Raw genomic sequence first — 20,288 nt, forward strand, 5'->3', positions numbered from 1 at the left:
CTAGTGGACACATGATAAAAAAAAAGAACAAGGTCTGTAAATCAACTCAACAAGAAGTTGAACATCTCTTGTTGCATAACGGAAGACTTGACTAACCTGAGGGAGTGTCCAACTCGACCCCGACCCAGACGACTTCTGAGAAGTGCGTCGGGCCAATGTAGCGGACTGTGCCGGACATGCTGGATCCGACAGTGACTCTACCTCCCACCTTAAGCCAAGCAAGTTCCTTGGGTTCCACATCCTCGAAGGTTATCTCTAGCTTCTCCAAGCTGTTTATTTGTTGCACTTGCATTGTAGTTGCTTTTCCATCTCCGAGAATGTTACAGAAAGACCTGAGTTCATTGGCTTTGACCTTCTGGGGGGATAAAGGGCTGTCTGTGGAGGTACTCGACACCATGGGAGGGGTTGCATTTAGCTGTGCTTCCTGCTGAGAGGTGGTGACACCATTCCTGTGGGCCGCCTGGGTATCTTCCTCTTTTCTAGGCCTGTCAGATCTTATCCCAGCTTCTACAGGAGCAACAGAGGCATTAACAGGGGGTGGTAGACAGTCTTCGTTGTCGTGCCTGGATGCTACGGGACCCGCTTGGGAATTGGGAGTAGGGGTAAGGTCCCCACAAGCTATGGAGACATCGGAAAGGGTGGCAGTGGAGACGCTAGTAGAAAAATAGCCACTGGAAGATTCGCTGATGGGGCTCAGAAGCAGATCATGCGGATCATGCATAGAGGACAGGGCATCAGGCCCATCTGAAGCAGGACTCTTCCCCATTACTGCAGCCTACGGGGAAGCACGTCCAAAACCACAAGGAACATTTAACTTCACCTCAACTTATCATCTGACTCTAGCACATGCTAGGAAAACCACAGATTTAATAGCATGCAATTTACATCACATGCAGGAGAGAAAGACTGGGCTCTTAAAATATCTTCCTAGGCTATACTTTCGCAAAATACAAGTCTGTAACCCAATTCATCATTCATACTTATTTAATTTTGCCAAAGATGGAGCATGCGATCAGAGTGGAGATCTACTTACCGGTTCTATTCTTACTCTTCCTTCATCAGGGTTGTTTGCTGTTTGCATCATTATTCGTGGCAGATGCTGGAGAGATGAATGGAACATATTAAATTTGTTTTTACAATTTTGGTAATGGTTTTCAGAGAGGCAGCACAAAGCTTGATTTAAGTGTCACGGGTTCATTTTTTTTATGTTGGGAGCCTTTGGATTACGTTTGATCTAAAGTACTGACAGATCAAAACGTCTGTGTGCAGGGGAGGAGTGATGTACACGATGAAATATCACCATCACATTTTTTTTCCCCCTGTACGCCTCTGTCAAAAGCATGCTGGGAGATATGATGAAAGGGTATGGCTTGACAATTAATCTTGGGGAAATTAAACACTGGAGTTTATCTATGGACTCCTGCCTAACATATAATCAGGTTTCCCTGACATGATTTACTTTGACAAAATGAGGACACTGTTTTAATCATGGAAAACCAAAAAAGTCTGTTTTCTCAAAAAAAAAAAAAAAAATCCACTACCAGGCAAAAAAGGCTTAATTTAAAGACTTAATTTTCCTCATATAAGACGGATAATATATTACAGATATATGGGCAATGTAATAGTAGCATATGGAATTTCTGTCTATATGGAAATGAGGAGGCATGAAGACAGAATGATATTACACTAGAATCTAAAATTGACTCAAATTAAATCAGCCGGGAGGATTTGCATCCCTCTTTGATTACCACATATGATTTATTCATCTAAATGCAGCATATTTCTAACAGAGGCTTTGCAGGCACTAAAATGGCTATTTTTATGACTACATTTATGCATGAAATCACCACATGGAAGTCACTTTGCATAAAAAAAATGCAGTATTTGTTGATGATGTTTTTATGTATGTTTGTATGTATATTCTTATTTATTAGAATGTTTAAATAATTCTTCCTTTTGGTTTTAGGGTTAAACGTGACCTGGACATTTCTTGACAGTTTTCATGAGACTGACAAAGCAAGGTTTTAGGCACGGTTTACTCATTTAAACAGTCAAAAACGTGACCAGACCTGTTGGGAGTGTGGAGAGGGTCTCAAATCTTTCTTGTCATCGCGCACAGGGAACAGGGACTTGAGAAGCTTTGGCATCTGAGGAACCAGGGCCTTGACTGGGGAGATATAAGAAGCAGCAAGCCCTGAAAAACCTGTGGGTGGGTTGGGAAAGAGGCCAACAGCAAGGTAGAGGCGTGGAGAAAGACGACAATGATGGTGAAACGGAGACAGATGTAGAAAAGATATAAAAGGAGTGTATGAAGTCAGTCACAAAAATGTCACACTGACAAAAACTAACTAGGTGAAAGAAAATCAGTGGTAACTGAAAGGCTGCAGGTTCAGACTACGAGCCTTTGGACATTATACAAGGATTTTCTCCGCAACCAGAAACCAGGTTAGAAATGAGAGTTAAGGCAGAAAGAATTTATAGTAGAGAGCACAGAGTTGATGGTTGGAAGGACAGTCAAATAAAGAATGGGTCATGCTCAAAACGGAAAAAGAAGATTATTTTATTGCAGAAAAAACGGTCCACATCCTGAAGGGTGACCGTTATTTTGTACCTTGCTCGGGGTCCTGATTCTGTGTAGGTGGGGTAGGAGGTCTGGATGGTCGTGGCAGTGTTTTGCTGAACTGAGAGGATGTCGCAAAGATATCCTGCTGACTCTCCCATCGATTCTTACATAAGCAAATTGGATATTAGAGGTTACATAAACGAACACATTTCCTGTGATGGACCATATGTCTTATCTTCACACTAGAATCTTACCTTGTTGTCATCCAGAACGGAGTTTAATGACAGATCCTGTCTGCTTCCAGATAACTAGAGGATGAAAAAGGTGATGTGTGAATACATAAAGTGCCAGGCTCCAATGATGCAGTTCTGTTAGTAAGAAGGTGTGCTTACCCGGTGCACACTCGGAGAGCTGAGACTGCGTCTGCTGCCCTTGCCTTTACCTGCCAAATGCTCCTTCACTGCCACCTCCTGTTGCACATGATAAAAACAACATGCTGAGCTGAACTCGAAAGAGAAAACTAGATCGTACTGGGAAGTCACCATCTGCTTCCCATGCTATATGCCTAAATAAACATAACATTAGAAAGAGATGATAAAATGCAATTTTATCGGATAAAAAATATTAGTGGAGCTAGCTGTGTGACCTGTCTCAGACGGTCCAGTGTGAGGATGTTCTCCACAGCCAGGACGCTCCGCAGGTACTTCTCTATGGCAGCTTCATTATCTGAGGATTTCGGGTTCTCAGCGCTGGTGGCCACACGAGCCAGCATCTCCCTGTCCTCTGAGCTCTGGCTGTCCTGCTGACATACACAGCCAAGAGACAGGTGCTCGTAAACAAACCAAGTCAAGAAACCAGGTGTGCAACTTTATCAGAGCAGCTTTCTTGTGCATAATGGCCAACTAAAACTGCCTTTTCAGTGTTGCTGAGAGTTTTGCAGTGATGCATATGAGCGAATAATATTTACATTATTTAATATTTTAAGATTGTCAGCAAATATGAAGAAAATTGCAATTTCACCTCGCTTCAGTTTTGAAATCTGCTAACAATTATATTCTGAATTGGTGCTATTTTAGTTTTATTTACAATACTATTATTAGTTTTATTTTATATATTCTATTATACTTTTATTTATTTCTGTTTAGCTTTATTTCAGTTTAAGTAATTATAGTATGTTAGCTAAACCTTATTTTATTTCAGTTAGTTGCCAAGGCAAGATTAATTTTTAATCTAATACTTGAATTTTTTTTTAATCAGCTTTATTTCAGTAACAGTAAATTGTAATAGTTTTGAGTTTTGGTTACCAATACCAAAAACACTTCTGAATTTGAAGTGAATGTATTATATATTGTCATTGGTCACTGAAAAACCAATATGATTCAGCTCATGCAATATATAGACAGAAAAAAATTTGTATGATTACCCCTGGGATGTTGGAGACAACTTCAAAGGTCACACCACAGCCAGGAATAGTGCTCCTGGTGGACATTCTCCTCAAGAAATTTTGAGCAAAACCCTGTTTAAACCAATATATACACACACACACACACACACACACACACACACACACACACATATATATATATATATATATATATATATATATATATATATATATAAAATATGCAGAGATCATTTTCATATCTAAAGCTTGAAATTCTTTAAAAAGTTTATAGCAACCAAGCACCAAACATATATATGGCACAGCTGTATGTAAAGCTGACTGAAGTGCAGAAAAGTGTAAAAAGACACTTTTCTTCGGCTCTGATGATAGTGTAGGTCATACAAAGTTGACCATGCCGCACCTGTCGTCCAGTGAGGTTCACACAGATGCGTTTGCGCAGGACGAGCTGCATCTCTGCAGGGTGGCTGAGCTGCACCACGGTGCGGACAATCAGATATACTCTCTGATCTGGGGCAGCACCTCGACTCAGCTGTGGACATTCATGAACCGTGGAGTCCCACGAAGCTTCGGCTTTCACCTGGAAGAAAGAGAGTTTTTAATTCATTCCTTTAAAGTCATCTAGGGAGCCTTTGAGAGCCCTGAGGGTGCGTGGGTCATATTCACACCTCTTCATCATAGTGTTTGACAATCTGAAGGTCAAAAAATTCATCCTCATCTTCAGAGCTAAGCGTGCCATCCCAGCCGCCCGCCTCGGGAACGTCCAGGTTTTCTTGAGAGCTGAAGTCGTAAGCTGGAGGAAGGAAGAGGAGAAACACAGGAAGAATGAGTGTGAAAATGAACGTTAAGATAAACCGAGCTTGCAGCGGAAGAAAGGTCACAGTGGACATTGCATTTCTTCAGCAAGCAGGAAAAACATACCGCTCAGGTCAAGAAAGAGCACTGGAATGTGGGTTTCCATCCCAGGCACTGGTACCCTGCCAAGACAGACATAAAAATCATGACTCATGACTAAATATTTGTAAAAATTAAAGCCTCAAACCCAAACATCAATCTATTAAATCACATCATTTAAGGATTATAACAACCTCCCTAAACCACAAACTACATAAATCGAAGCTAAACTGACATTAAATATCATTCAAACCTCTCACAGCCCACAGGTTTACCAGCTATCTATGACATTAAATGATTTAAGTGTTCAGATCAAATGCAAATGATCCAGTATGGTTGTAGAAGTGCTGTACCACTCAGCAGGAGCTCCTGGTATTCCACTGCCAGCAGAGGGCACCATCACTGCATTCCTCTCCTCTGTGAGCGTCAGACGCCACTCAAGCAGCTGGGCCTCCCTCTCCACATCATCCTCAGACTTATCTGGTCAGAGAGCAAACTAGTCACCAATGTTTCCTCTAATCTAATGCCATGCAAAACCCATTTCTGCAGAGAAGTTCCTTTAAGCATATATACATTTGCTAATTTTATATCTTTTTTTTTCTAATTTTTTTTTTTTTTTACTTTATTATTTATATATTTAAAATATTATGTAGTTTTTAAAATATTTATAAAACATTAATAATTAAATAATATATCTAAATGCATCTATACTCATCTATAAAAGTATAATTTAATTTTATAAAAATAAAAAAACCAATGGACATGCAGTGATAAAACACTGCCCAATCATTGTAGCTCTGATTACGTCAAATCTCTAGCTTTTTCCCCACCTGTTTTTGAGTGTGCATTATTTAATTTTTTGGCAGACAAAAGAAACAAAAAGGAGCTATGTCGGATTTTGGGCATCCAAAATCAGATCACATCACATTTCTTCTGTCTGCTTGTGTTTCTAATCAATCGGTTGGTTTCTCAAAGACACTATTTTATAGTCCATTACTGAGCTGAGACTAAAAATTGTACACATCTATCTGGTTTTTACCTGCTTTGCTGACCAAAGTCTGAAGATGTTGGTCCAGATACTCTTGTCTCTTAGTGAGAGCAGTGAGACACTGACGTCGCAGACGTTCCAAATCTCGCTCCTACAGGATGAAGGACAAATGCTAATTGAGAATAAATTAATGCTGCTATTGCTTGGCCATTTCATTTTTTGCTTATTAAAAGGCTTTTTATGCCTTTAATGGGCAGGACAGAGGAGAAAGACAGGAAAGAAGTAAGAGGGAGAGAAAGGAATGGGATGAGCATATCATGCAGAATGGATTCAAAACTGAATCTCAGCAGGAAAATAAAAAATTATAAATAAAACTTATGATTAAAAACTAAAAGTCAATGTCATAAATGTACTGACAACCAAACATACCTGATAACTGTCCATTTCATCTCCCTCAAGCTACAAAAGAAAAACAATAGAAATGTTATAAACATCATCCTGCTAAACGCTAAAAGTTTTGGTGAAAAAGAACATTTACCTCTTGTGGCTCATTGTTTTTGGTCATCCGCACCTGCCTGATCTCCACACAGCCGATGGACACTCCCAGGATGATCTCTGCTATCAAAGGCATCGTGCCGGAGTCCTGCACTGAGCGCACCTCCACCTGAATCCGCCGAGACTGGCCCTGAGAAAGACACACTCAAACAGTTAATACCCCATGACAAAAGCCCTAAAGCCAAACGGTAAACAACTGCATTGATACAATAACAGAGCACAAGTAAAATATAGAGTTCACATGCCGAAAATAAATCTACCAAAACAAGCAACAGAGTTTGCACAAAGCAAGCAGTCAAGAACACGTTATTCTCATCTGCATCGAACATGCGGAAAAAAAAGGTCATAAGGTTATTTCATGCTATGCTTTATTCTGATCGTGATAAACAACTGTAGACAGCAGCTGTGGGCTGACAGACTTGCAGTGGTATCATTTGTAACCCTGCAGGAACATGAGGTTTCTGACCTGTTTGAGCTGGAAGACGCCCCCCGTGCGAACATCTCGTGCTGGCACCACCTCCACCGGCATGTACTCGCCGTTCTCATTCAGCTCCAAAATCTGCACCCACATCTCCAACTTGCGTGTTACCTCGCTCCACCTGAGGACACAAAGCCGTTCAAAAACAGGAAGCAGATCAGTAGATATAAACCACCCCAATGTTCTCTACATTTCTGAAAGCTTGTATCAGTATAATCGGATAATTACAGGGAGTTGAAGCTCAATTTTCTGCTCACCTGTCACGTAAAGTGCGTGTTTTGGCCTGGATGATGCTGAGGTCCCACAGTGCGGGGTTCCTGCCCGGATCAGCCTGCCTGTGTCCGTATACCTCGATGGCTACAGCACCCTCTGTTAAATACTCAATAAATTCCTCTGTTACAGTCACAGCATACTCCTACAGAAGAGAGTAAAGCACAAATAAATGCATGTTAATCATTTCTAAACTCCAGTGTTAAAGGAATAGATCATCCAAAAATGAAAAATTGCTGAAAAAGTACCCTCAGGCCATCTAAAATATAGTTTGTTTCTTTGTTGGAACAGATTTGGAGAAATGTGGCATTACATCACTTGCTTACCGATGTGAAAGGGTCCCATCAGAATGGGAGTTACTCTAAACATCTGATAAAAACATCATAAACCACAAGTGATCCACATGACTCCAGACGATCACGTGATGTCTTGTAAATCAAAAGTTTTTAATTGAGGGGACAACAAAGGCTGGACTTTTTCCACAGTAGGAAGCATTATTATGGATTCTAGACAGAAACATCATCTTGCTGGACTACTTCCTTACAAACATGCAGCTTTTCGCTTTCCAAGACGTTAAGTGATGGACTGGAGTGGTGTGGATTACTTATGGATTATTATGAGGTTTAATCAGCTGTTTGGAGTATCATTCTGATGGCACCCATTCATCACAGAGGATCCCTTGGTGAGCAAATGATGCAATGCAAAATTTCTCTGGTCCAATGAAGAAACGAACTCATCTGATGTGGAGTAATTTTTCATTTTTGGGTGAACTATTCCTTTAATGAACAACGATGCTTCGGTTTTAAATGCAGAAGGTCAATATTAGTAATAATTCACAATTTGGGCTATGGTGGACGGGATTTTCAGGAGGGTATATCACATTGTGCCTAATTTACCCTCTGCTTGTAAAGACACATGTCTTGACTTGTACCTTACAACTGTCAAACACCACCATGCAGTGGGGGTCTTTGCTGCTGGAGAAGGAGGCAGAGGGATCCACTTCTGGAGCAACAATAATAGGCTCTGCTTGGTCCCAGAAAGAGTACTGACAGAAGACAAAATTGGACAGGTACTGCGGGAGACCATTAGCCTGCAGGATCTTAATCTGTTTGAGAGACATGAGTAAAATGAATATGTGGTAAGATTTCTTAAACTTAATACATTTGAAATATAAACTAGGGATATGCTGGTATAAAATTATCCTGTTGCAATTAATTCCTCATGGTCATACGGTATTATCCCTGTATTGCAATTTAGTTTCAAAAAGTGGTCATTACACAGTATAACAGGTTAAATTATTTTTTTATAACAAAAATAAATGAACATTTAAATACAATAAAGCAATACAGAAAATATATAAAGTTAAAAGTTTTACACAGATTTAAGTGCAAAAGAACTATAAAGACCCATAGGTATCATTAAAAAATGAGCTTTGTTAGCTCATTAAATGACACAGTTGCAACTTTCGATTTTAACAACGTGTTATTAAATATTGGAATACCTAAGATTAATGAATGTTCAGAATTTGTTCATGTTCAGAAGAATTGGCAGTTTATGGCAGTTTATTGGCAGTTTACTAATGTTAACTGATGAAGCCCTAATGTAAAATGTGAACGAAAAATAAAGAATCAATGTTGTAGTCCAGATTAAAATGAAAAAAAAAAGTTTGAAAATAAATAGCCTAAATATTTAAGTATTTGGTGCTGTGATGAACACCACAAATTTGAATGGCTATTTAAATAACGTTTTAGAAAGTAATAGGCTGCTTTATTTATGGGGTTTCCAGAGTAAAGGCTGCTTTTTATCTGCAGTTTAGCGCCATCTGCTGTCAGAGAGTGAATGTACTTTCATTCAGCGTGTCTCTCAGGTGTTCCCCATGTGCTTCTCATGCGTGCTTGTTTACATCAGAGCACACACACATGGCTTTCAAGCAGCATACAGCGGTGTTGTGCATTTTGACCAGTTGATGGGAAAAGTATTCTTAAAATGAATTCCAAATACTGTATAATTTGTAATACATAATTATTCACAGTATTTAGAAGTACCCACGATAACAATACCGAGCATATTAATTACCGTGATAAAACCTTCTAAAACTTTCTCAAACCTTACATGCACAAAATCTGCTTTTGTGAACTTCAGTACTCACCATTAGAGGTCAACTGATATTGGATTTTGCTGATACCGATAGCTAGGTTGGACCAAACTGGCCGATACCAATTAATTAACCGATAGTTTTTAAAATGGATATGGAACAGAAAGTAAAAGTGCTTTATTTACAAAAAAAAAAAAAACGGTACTGAACCATACTAATAGTAGTAGTAGTAGTAATAATAATAATAACAAAAGTAATATAAGTAATAATAATAACAACAACAGTAATAGTAAATGTTGAAATTACCATACTCTAATAGGGCCCTATGAAATCAGTTACATTTTTTTCTTAAATTCCATTTACATTTTTTCCAAATTCCGTTATTCAATTTTTCTGGATTCTGCTTTTTCCATTTTCATTTTCTCCCCTCCTTTTTAATATTTAAATTAAAGTTTATTAATCATAAAGCAAGACTTATTAATTTAAATCATTTTCATATGTATTTAAAAAACTTATGCCTTATGAAATGTTAATTTTTTCTCACCATATTTTTTTATTGTTACCAAATTCTGTTTTAGTATGTCTAATTATCTGAACGCATATTTGAGCGAATTTTTTTTTTAAAGAAGCCTAATGATTTTTTCCCCCTCAAAAATTCTGAAACATTAATTTTATTTATCTTTTAATTACTGAAAATTAAGCAAACTTTTTTTGGCAAACAAAGGGGATTTACTATTAAAATATGGAAGAAAAGTTGCGTGATTATTCCTTAAAAAATAATGTTTGTTTAATTTTAGAAGTAGACTATGTACATTCTACTGAATAATGGACTGTAATCCATTTTGATGGATAATGGATTTTTGCCAATAACCGATTGTTCCAACAATCAACTATTGGTGCCGATCAATCGGCAAAACTGAAACATTGGTCGACCTCTACTCACCATACAGACCAGTTTGCGTTCCTGTACATCACCGTCTGGGCTTCCATCACTGTCATCTCCTCCGCCTACGCTGTCATCAAATCCTCCACCCACTCTCATCACCTCCACGTGCAGCCGCCCGGCAACCTGACACCAGCAACAAGTAAACACAACACTTCACTGGTCCGCTGGAAATGGACTGTTAATTAGAGGTCTTCACGGGTCAAAATATTCGTGCCCGAACCCGAAAGAGACCCGTAATGTACTAAACCGAACTGACCCAGACCAGTATATTATTTCAAAAGCTGGACCCGGACCTGTGTAGATCCGAGAAATGCCTACCCGGACCACTTAATATCCCGGTAACTGATGACAAATGCAACAGTGCACATGTATATTCTGACTCAAGTTAACTCGGATAATAACTTCGACTGTTTGCCCTTTTGAACTATAATAACGATCGCTCATGCAATGCCATGGCCGCTGACGTTATTCATTTGCTAACATCTCTGTGCTTTCTGCTCTGCATGGAGTCTGAATCTGACCAATAAAACTTTAAGATTAAATGGTTCATTTATATTATTATAAAAATGGGAGAAAATGTAAAGCGCGGTTTGGCGGTCAAAGTATCCCTCACTGGTTGCCATAGAAACTTGAAACACGCTCGAGACTACACATGGATGGATCAACCTAAAATATGCTTTAACGCAATTTGAGTGTCATAGAAAACATTCATGTGACAGTTCACTTCAGATTGTGTTGCTGATTTGAAATATATTTAATATGAGTGTGTCAAGTCTCCAAGCATTATAAAGTGCGTGCACTTGCATTAACTGCGCGCTCTGCTTCTAAAGGTAGAGAGAGGGAGAGATCGCTTTTTTTTGGCTCACACTTTTCTTTTCCTAAATTTAGAAGTTGCAAGTTACAAAAAACACAAGTGTCTGATCACGGCCGGGCATTCTCCGAGTCCGATGACTCCAATCACACGGGTATTACACACAATGTTAAACAGACCCAGACCCGGCTGATCATTTAAAATATAGACCCGAACCCGTACAGGTCCCGGGTCGGGGCACTGTGAAGACCTCTTCTGTGTATCTCATGCTTTATATAATGACTTAATTGGATTTTACTTCACAGATGAAACTGCACTTGATTTAATTTACATTCCTTTTCATCTTTTGATTTCAAATCAAATGAGTAAGTTATCTTGAAATATTCATAGCAGTCAAACCACAGATCATATTTGCCTGACTGCTGCAGGCAGATCTGAACACATCATCCTCACCTCTCCTTTCTGATTGATGATGGGAACCGCATATTGTAGCTTTACGTCATAGAACAGGCAGGAGAGGAAAACGTTGGCCACCCCAATTAAACTGTGGTTCACCTGCTCATCAAAGAAAGGGTCGGCTCTCTTGAAGTATGAGTGCATTACCTATGAGATGGAGAGAGAAAAAAAACACTCCTTTAGTGTCACCTTTTCTTTTATTAATGGGACAGAATAGCATCTGTGAATAATAAGAGCTTACAGGGTTGTCTTCGTCAAATTCCTTCCACTCCTGATAAAGCTCTCTCATGTCCACTAGCCGGTTTTCCATCTTCTCAAGGGCCCATATTTGCTTCCCTTTGCCTTTCCTCCTCACTTGAATGGCAGGTTCGCTCAATACAGCGTCTCGCTAAATACACAAACACAAAAAATGTAAACTGCCTCCACACAAAAATATTTATTCTTTTTCAGTACATGCAACATTTAATGCCATAACTTTATGAACTCATGACTTTCTGCCTTTTAACCGTAATATGTAGAAGGGAGAATTAAGACTCTTTAAGACCTGCAGAAAGCCTTATATGGGTCTTAAAAGTGCCTGACCTTTCTGTTGGCATTAAGGTTTGCAGCAGGGATCTGTAGAGTAACTCTGTATTCGGTTCTCTTGTCCAGTTCTTCAGCGATGAAGTTTGCCTCCTGCACTAACAGATTGGCCTTTACGATCTGCTCCCTCAGTTTCCTGAAGCTCCGCTTCAGCACCTCCTCTCTGGTGACATCACAATAAGATCATTAAAACAAACTCACCATGGTCCAAAGTTTACCTTGGGAAAACAAAACACTTGTTTCCACTAAAAATGTAAACCTCACCTCTCCTCGCTCCACTGGCGCAGACGATGTTGGGCGCTGGGTGAAGAAGACATTCCTCCCTGGCTCAGTCTCTCCCAGCTGCGGTACTGTGGCTGCAAGGGTTGCGACTGCGGTATCTGCATGCTCTGTCTGTCTGGAGTCAACTGTTTGCGCAGCTGCTGCAGCTCCTGCTCATACATCAGCCGCTGACGCTCAAGAGCAGTCTGCTTCTCCTCCTCATGTTGGCGCTCTAGAGACTGCAAAACAGCCTGCATGGGGTCTGTTAGACAACAAAAACATTTTAAATCATATTGGATCTAGTTGGCTACTGTACATTTAAGATTTAAAGGTAAAGTACATATTTTGATTGGCGAAAGTTTTCAAATGTGAAATGAGTAACATGTATCCTTAAATGCTAAGTGTTCATATTTTAAATAGTAGCAATGTTTTACTTTTTATTACAGCTACACTAAAGTTTGGGATCAGTAAGATTTCTTTTTTGAAACACTATTACTTTTATGTGCATCAAAAGTGATAGTAAAGACATTTATATTGCAACAAAAGATTTTAATTTCAAATAAATGCTGTTCTTTTGAACTTTGTTAATTAAAAACCCTGTTTCCACACAAAAATTACACAACACATCTGTTTAAAATGAAGTCATATAAATGCTGTTTTTAAAGTAGGTATGGTGCTAAATCTCACCGTTGCTGCCCAGAGCCTTCATCATGACTTCAGTCTGAGCAAACTCGTAGCTGAAGCTGACCTCACTGGACACCTCGCTGGTCGAGTCTCCCTCTCCGTCCAGCTGTTCACTGCTGTTACTGTTCTTCATGTTCCCGCCCTCACCCTCCTCTTCCTCACCCCGTATGCGCCGCTTCGGTAGGTTTATTCTGAAGAAGACACAAATATATAGCCTTCATAAAAAATAAAAAGATAACCATAAAGCACTTTCATGTACAAATACAGGAAGCCCTGTGTGACATCCTTTAGTCCAGGGTAATATCACTGACCTGAAGAAGTGATTGTTTCCCCAAAGAATACGGTCACCATGGTGAAGCTGTTGCCGGCTGGTGACTGGAGATCCATTTACACATGTTCTGCAACAATAAAGTTATTTTATAAAACTTCAGATTAAATTTAAATCTAAACAAGATTATGATTTAGCTGTTGTTGTGATTCAGCACATGTGTCTTTATAGTTTAAGGTCGCCGTGATTTTGCCAAGTAAGACATGTTCCTGGATCAACATCTTTTGTTGATCCTGGATCAACACTGATGTCTAGAAATATAGACTTAACCCAGTCCCTACACCTAAACCTAACCCTACCCATAATTTATTCCTACAATCAGAGGGAAATAATAAGTGAATAACAAGGGTGTAGAAGCATCTAACCCTGACTGTAAGCCTAAAACTGACATTTCCTATGTATCCCTTGATTCTGATTGGTATGTTGCTCCAGGATCAACAAGACTGTTGTACTTGGCAAAATCACATTCCCCATAGTTTAACTTACAGTATTACATTTTTAGATGAAAGTACCTGTCAAATGCATAAATATACTATACATAGTTCAAAGAAAGCCTGTAGTTAGGTGCTCTCCGGTTCATGGATTCATTTGAACCGGTGACCTTTTGATTTGACCTTTTTATCATATTTACACTACTATCCTCAACGCTTACCTTGAGTTTCTGTAAGGATTGAGAAAGACCGCTCCCTCAGGTGTGATGTTAATGACACAATGTTCTGCTTGGATGCCCATTCCACACAGCTGGATGTCCTGTGAATCTGCTGATCCAACCTTAGTGTGTTCCTGCAAAACATCCCAGCATTAACTGCAGTTATCACATGACAGTCATAGAGGCACAATCAACAATTAACGAATGCCACATTTTCATTAGAAATTAAACTATTATACATTACTGCAACATGGTGACATTGACATTAGACAGCACAAAAAGCATATACTATATTTATTGCTTTTTTTCTGTAATACTACTACCTCTAAAAATTTGTATATAATATATATATATTTTATTACATTAAAACTTACTATAATAATAAAAATAATATGCATGCATAATACTATAATATGTAATAAGTAGAAAATAATAGCAATAATATAAGATCAAAGGTAATGGATATGAACACGAAATAAAAAATAAGATAAAATAGTTGTACATTACCTTCAGATAATAAACCAATAGTTCATTAAGGGCAGGGTCAGCGTTGAGGTTGATCAGGAAGCACTTATCTTCTCCAACCTTGATACCAGATGACTGCAGAGAGATGCCAAGACTTTCCAGCTGTTTTTGTCTCTCCTGTGCAAAGAAGAAAAAAAAACAATGTGAGAAGAACATTAGCGTTTTTCTTCTGTGTTTGACGGATGATGTTATAGAACATAAACTACAGAACATCCAGACATAAACAAAATTACAGTCCAGACAAAACAGCACAAATTATTCTTGCTGTTACTTGTGCAATTTCCTCAGTCTTCCTCAGCTTCTCTTCCCAGGTGACTGTCATCTCCTGTATCAATTTTTCAGATTCCTCCAGTCTCTCCTTCAGCTCTGGTGCCTTCATAGACTGTGGTGGAACATGACAGGTTCTTAACATACAGTTTTTGATTTTTTGCATGTCACACTAAGGAAGCGATATGAAGTGTCTACCTCAGCCTGTGTCAGCTGATCTCGCAGTTTCTCCACCTCCTCTCGGAGCTCCCGGATAATCCTGGCATTGGGGTCTTCGTTGACCACGGCGTGGTTGACGATGCTCTTTGCTCGGTCTGCATAGCGTAATGTTGACAGCGTCTCATCATAATTATCTGCTGCAGGACTTATAGTGGCAACCATAGCAGTCCGACTGTTTCCACCCAGACTGTCCTGTGGTTGCACAAGAAGAAGAGACATTAAACATCAAAGCACTGGGCAGAGCGGTCACTTTCCAGAGATTATACATTCAAGTCTGTGGATGGAACTGGATTGGAAAATGTAAAAAATACTGTGGAAATTCCCCTTCCTGGTGTTTATTGGACAGAATGAGTGTTCATACCTTGAGCAGCCATGTCAGCACCGAATCTCTGTAGGGCACAAACTTGTTCTTGTTCTTTCCAGCACCTTGGTCTGCAAGAGCTGAGATCACCAAACCCAGAGTGGTTAAAGACCTGTCCGGTGTGGAGAGGAAAGATAGAAATGGAAAAAATAAGTGAGAGAGAAACAGACCAACGAAAAAGACACACTTCTCACACAGATATATGCACTGGCAAGCCAAAAAGCCTTCACCAGATTTATAAACCTTTCTCAGAACAAACTGTGCCTGTAAATGTAGCCATTTTAACAAGTCTTATTCTCCACTGTATAAAACCTCCCTCTCAGAACAGAATGAGCTTTATTGCAAGGTGTGTTTACACATACAAGGAATTTGTTATGGTGACAGAAGCTTGCACAGCACAAACCGAATGACACTGACAAGACACAGATAATAAAAATAGAATACTTAACATGAAATAAATCTGAAAAACACAATATACAAAATAGACAATAGATGGTATCTGTGTGTACAGGTGTGTTATGCAAGATTGCAAGGAAATGTAAATAAGTAGGATGTGTGTTAAATAAGTAAATGTACAAATTGTGTTTTATATTACATGTTTATTGGAAAGTTAACTGTTCATGTGATGGATTGAACTGTTCTTATGCCTAACTGTTTTTTTACAGTCTGTGCACTGGTTACCTATTAAGTTCTGTATCAGTTACAAATTATTATTACTTACCTATAAGGCCCTTAATGGTTTAGCTCCTGCATACCTAACTAGCCTTATACCACGCTACAATCCATCACGCTCCCTAAGGTCACAAAACTCTGGACTTTTGGTAGTTCCTAGGATAGCAAAGTCCACTAAAAGAGGTAGAGATTTTTTGCATTTGGCTCCCACACTCTGGAATAGCCTTCCTGATAATGTTCAGGGTTCAGACACACTCTCTCTGTTTAAATCTGGATTAAAAACGCATCTCTTTCGCCAGGCATTCGAATAATGCATCTCATTGTGACTGCAGTTGTATTTGATCAAATGCAAATTCTTATTCTTAAGCTTGGGTTAAACTAATTAATTTTACTTAGTTGGAACAGCAGCTACGGTAATGATGTATATTTGTTTCTCTGTTTTGCCACGAGACGAAACTAGGATTTACACAAGCTCCAGTCTGGATCCAGAACACCTGAGAAGAGATGATGCCAACCCCTCAGAGGACCTCAGATGATGCTAACCCTGAAACAACAACAGAACTAACAAATATTGCTACTTACTATTCAATCACATTATAATTGCTGTTAATGGTGTTCATCGTCTGGTTGACTATGTTTTGTATACATTTTTCTGAAAATTCCTGTAATTTACACATAAACTGATCACCACTTATAAGCTACTACTAAATATCGTAGAAACTTAATTTTCTGTAAAGTTGCTTTGCAATGATTTGTATCATAAAAAGTGCTATACAAATAAACTTGAATAGCTGTTCTGGTGCTCAGTGCTCTGCAGCACCAACCAGATGGCAACAGCTCAAGGATCAGGGATCCTCAAATCTGGCACACAAGATCCACTTTACTGCAGAGTTTAGCTCTAACCCTAATCAAACACACCTGAGCAAGCTAATCAGTGTCTTCAGGATCATTAGAAAATCAGAGTCTAATCAGGGTTGGAGCTAAACTCTGCAGTGCATTGGCCCTCCAGGGTAAGGTTTGAGGAACCCTGGTGTAGAGGGAGAACTACATAGAAGAGCAGTGGAGAGAGCACACATCCCTGAGGGGCACCAGTGCTGACAGTGCGAGTGCTAGATGAGAATTTTCCCAGTCTTCCTATCTGCTGCTTGTCTGTCAGGAAGCTGGTGATCCACTGACAGATGGAGGTGGGCAAAGAGAGCTGGGTTAATTTGGACAGGAGGAGATTTGAGATGATGTTGAAGGCCGAGCTGAAGTCCATAAACGGGATACTAAACATAAGTTTGGTTTATGGTTTATGCAGATGTTGTATTTTGTATTTGTCTTTCAAAATTACTTTATGACCACAGATGTTAAAGCAACAGGTCTTTAGTTATTTAGTCCTATGATTTTGGGTTTCTGAACTGGTGCTTCTCTTATCTTCTGTTTCCGGACGCATATCATGTTGATTGATCCGAAGTGCAGGAGGATGGGGATGGGGCTTGCTGGAGGTGTTAATGGATCCAAGGAGAGAGGGTCAGAGTGTTTTTGGGGTGAGATGGGTTTTTCAAACCTGCAATTGTACTTTGTCCAATTGTTGATTCAGCACAGTGCACGGGGATGGTGTTCAACGAAAATACATTCTTACATGACTAAACATCAAACACACTGCTTGTTCTTGGTAGGGTATAATAAAATGTAACATTATATAGTAAAATGATTAATTACTTAGTTTATTACTTAAAGAAGATTAACTGTTAAAAAAAAAAAAACCTACTATAACATAATTAAATAATGCATTTAGTTTTTTTTTTATAAAAAAAAAGAAAAAAAAAGTGTCCAAATGGAGAAATAAACTTGTATAGGCTTCAAGTTAAACATAATTTTGTATTTTTTGGGCCGCGATAGGAATTAAACTTGTTCTTGACAGGTTTTTTAAGATAGATACAAAGCCTGTGTAGGTGGCTTAAGCAAAAAAAAACAAAAAACAAACAAACAAAAAAAATCCCCATCATGCAAAATGAGTCAGGGTTGCACACACTTGTTAATGTTGCTGCCTTCCTTGAGCCGCTCGCCTGCAGCGCCTGTCTTTGCAGCTCTCTCACTTCCTGCCAGGTCCACCAAACTCAGTTTACTAACCTTTTCACCACTTGTCTGTAAAGAAAATAGAAAAGAAAAAAGAATTAGAGATGCTATGTTTTAAAATCAATTTTTTTTTTTTTATTCCAAATAGGATGTCACATGACCTTATTACATGTGTTTCCATGACTGGTGCCTAGTTATCCTGGAAATAAACAGTGAACTAGCTGTGACGGGAACTAATAAAAAAAGCAACATAATAATCCCTCACTACTGAACATTTCCATGGTTGCCAAGCCTGTCTGTGCTTGTCCTCTCTAAAAAACCCAGGGAAACGGCTTTAAACATTGAATTTGTGTATGAATGACCGCACTGGACAAATTCTGGTTAGCTGTCCTATATTAAGAAGGAACAATGGCAAGAGAGGCTATAGCGGGCCGTAGACAAGCATCTATTGTTCTCCTCTGTATTGCACAGCACTGGAGCAGTATGTGGGGTGGAGTTCCTTTATGTGCCCCAGCATCAGACCCTACTGTACACAATCCCCATGTCTGAGCATCAGAGATGAGGTTTAATTGAGAGGAGAGGCAGAGAGATGTAAGTGCGAGCTGAGAGGACATGAGAAGTCGTGAGGGGGCTGGGAGCCGGACCCTGATTTAGAGATGTTCCGATACCCTTTTTCTCTTCCCGATACCGATTCCGATACCTGGGCTCAGGGTATCGGCCGATACCGAGTACTGATCCGATACCTGGGTGTATATCTGTATATACAGCTGTATATACTACTAGCCCTGTGTAAATTGCTAGAATTTTTTTATGGTGTGCTTCAGACAGATCCCTCAATAAAACATGAACAAATACATGGTGAACTACTGTATTTATTACAGTATTTTTATTATCTAACATGAATTTGACAGTATTATTTATTTTCTTATGCAAAAAAGAACTTCAAATGCAGCCAAAAATCTAACACCGCAAACTAAAAAAGGTATTTAAGTTTTACAATATAACTGTATAAAAAAACTGCAACAAATAAGTCTAGGAATATAAAAAAAGATCTATTAATCAGATAATCTCTAACAAGTAAAAAACAAGTAAAAAACAAGCAACCATCTAGGCATAATTATTATTATTATAGAGATGTATTATTATTACTGTAGGCTACAACAGTAGCTTTATATATTGTCAATTTACTCATGTAAACCAAACATTTATTTTAATGGGCTGCCATGAAGATCTTTGAGTGTCTGTGTTTATGATATGACAGTATTCTCAAATGAAACGGTAAATTCTCATGAAGTGACGGTTTATGCGTTCGTGTCCTCATGACACACAGCAGAGACTACAAAACAGCGAGCTCTCGCGCATCTGTGCCAGTCACCCACAGAGATGTAGATTTTGCGGGAGTAATATTTAAATAGTATTTTGCAGTTTAATATTCACAGACACTAGTATATATTCGGCTACTGTCTGGAGCCCTGCGTTTTGACTTACACGGAAGCGACTGAACGCAGTTGCCGGTACTGAATATACTCGAGAGTCTGTAACTACCGGTACTACAGAGACATACTGCTAACCACTGATCTATAATATAGTAGCGGCTTCACTGTCTTTTGGCAGTTTAGAATGTGATGAGTGATCCAGTCATATATAGATAAGGGCTGCTAACGCGTTTTCATTTCTTCTTCGCTGCTCTAAACAGGGGTTGCTTGTGGCAACACAGCACAACTTCCTGTGTTTTCAATGCATTTTGAGCAGCGAAGAAGAACCGTGCAGCGGTTAGGCAAAGCTTGCGGTCATAACTAGGTCTTTTTTAAGAAAATGGTATCGGATCGGTATATGGGTTCATGTACTCGCCGATGCCGATGCCAGAATTTGTTGTGGTATCGGAGATATTTCCGATACTAGTATCGGAATCGGAACAACTCTACCCTGATTACAGTGCATTAAAACAACAAAGAGAGTCCTTGTGCTGCAAAAGCACATTGGCTGAGAATACACAATCATATAGAGCCGGAGTTCACTTTTTAATCTACAATCAGCTATTTAAAAGAGACACATTCTGCACTTTTGTAAAAAAAATATTTTTTATATTACACTGCCTCAAGTTACTTCATGACAGACCTCCACCTTCTCAATGACCTCTAGAATTAAAAGGGCTGCTCTTGTTTCTTTACCTTTAAGGCTGGATGATAAAACGATAACGATATAATTTTCCTCGATAAAC

The 20,288-nt window shown here is 39.0% G+C and overlaps 1 protein-coding gene across 3 annotated transcripts in view; it reads right to left on the bottom strand.

Moving 5' to 3' along the window:
- Positions 1-20,288, bottom strand: part of LOC128031727 (kinesin-like protein KIF13B) — a 43,169-nt gene that overhangs the window by 2,952 nt on the left and 19,929 nt on the right. The window contains exons 9-39 of one of the 3 annotated variants that reach the window (XM_052620088.1): positions 18,024-18,136; positions 15,335-15,446; positions 14,953-15,165; positions 14,759-14,869; positions 14,470-14,604; positions 13,966-14,096; positions 13,297-13,383; positions 12,989-13,176; positions 12,305-12,563; positions 12,041-12,203; positions 11,700-11,846; positions 11,456-11,605; positions 10,189-10,314; positions 8,082-8,255; positions 7,138-7,295; positions 6,869-7,001; positions 6,386-6,532; positions 6,277-6,306; positions 5,899-5,998; positions 5,213-5,339; positions 4,887-4,942; positions 4,634-4,758; positions 4,369-4,545; positions 3,987-4,079; positions 3,210-3,362; positions 2,956-3,033; positions 2,818-2,871; positions 2,612-2,726; positions 2,070-2,167; positions 1,034-1,099; positions 97-775 (exon numbers count right to left, since the gene is read on the bottom strand). In XM_052620088.1, coding sequence (XP_052476048.1) covers positions 97-775; positions 1,034-1,099; positions 2,070-2,167; positions 2,612-2,726; positions 2,818-2,871; positions 2,956-3,033; positions 3,210-3,362; positions 3,987-4,079; positions 4,369-4,545; positions 4,634-4,758; positions 4,887-4,942; positions 5,213-5,339; positions 5,899-5,998; positions 6,277-6,306; positions 6,386-6,532; positions 6,869-7,001; positions 7,138-7,295; positions 8,082-8,255; positions 10,189-10,314; positions 11,456-11,605; positions 11,700-11,846; positions 12,041-12,203; positions 12,305-12,563; positions 12,989-13,176; positions 13,297-13,383; positions 13,966-14,096; positions 14,470-14,604; positions 14,759-14,869; positions 14,953-15,165; positions 15,335-15,446; positions 18,024-18,136 — 4,498 coding nt within the window. Of the gene's footprint in view, positions 1-96; positions 776-1,033; positions 1,100-2,069; positions 2,168-2,611; positions 2,727-2,817; positions 2,872-2,955; positions 3,034-3,209; positions 3,366-3,986; positions 4,080-4,368; positions 4,546-4,633; positions 4,759-4,886; positions 4,943-5,212; positions 5,340-5,898; positions 5,999-6,276; positions 6,307-6,385; positions 6,533-6,868; positions 7,002-7,137; positions 7,296-8,081; positions 8,256-10,188; positions 10,315-11,455; positions 11,606-11,699; positions 11,847-12,040; positions 12,204-12,304; positions 12,564-12,988; positions 13,177-13,296; positions 13,384-13,965; positions 14,097-14,469; positions 14,605-14,758; positions 14,870-14,952; positions 15,166-15,334; positions 15,447-18,023; positions 18,137-20,288 lie in introns of those variants that run through there. The other 2 variants (XM_052620087.1, XM_052620089.1) reach the window with 2 other exon arrangements.

The sequence above is a fragment of the Carassius gibelio genome, chromosome A17 (genome assembly GCF_023724105.1).
Source record: "Carassius gibelio isolate Cgi1373 ecotype wild population from Czech Republic chromosome A17, carGib1.2-hapl.c, whole genome shotgun sequence".
NCBI classification, from domain to species: domain Eukaryota; kingdom Metazoa; phylum Chordata; class Actinopteri; order Cypriniformes; family Cyprinidae; genus Carassius; species Carassius gibelio.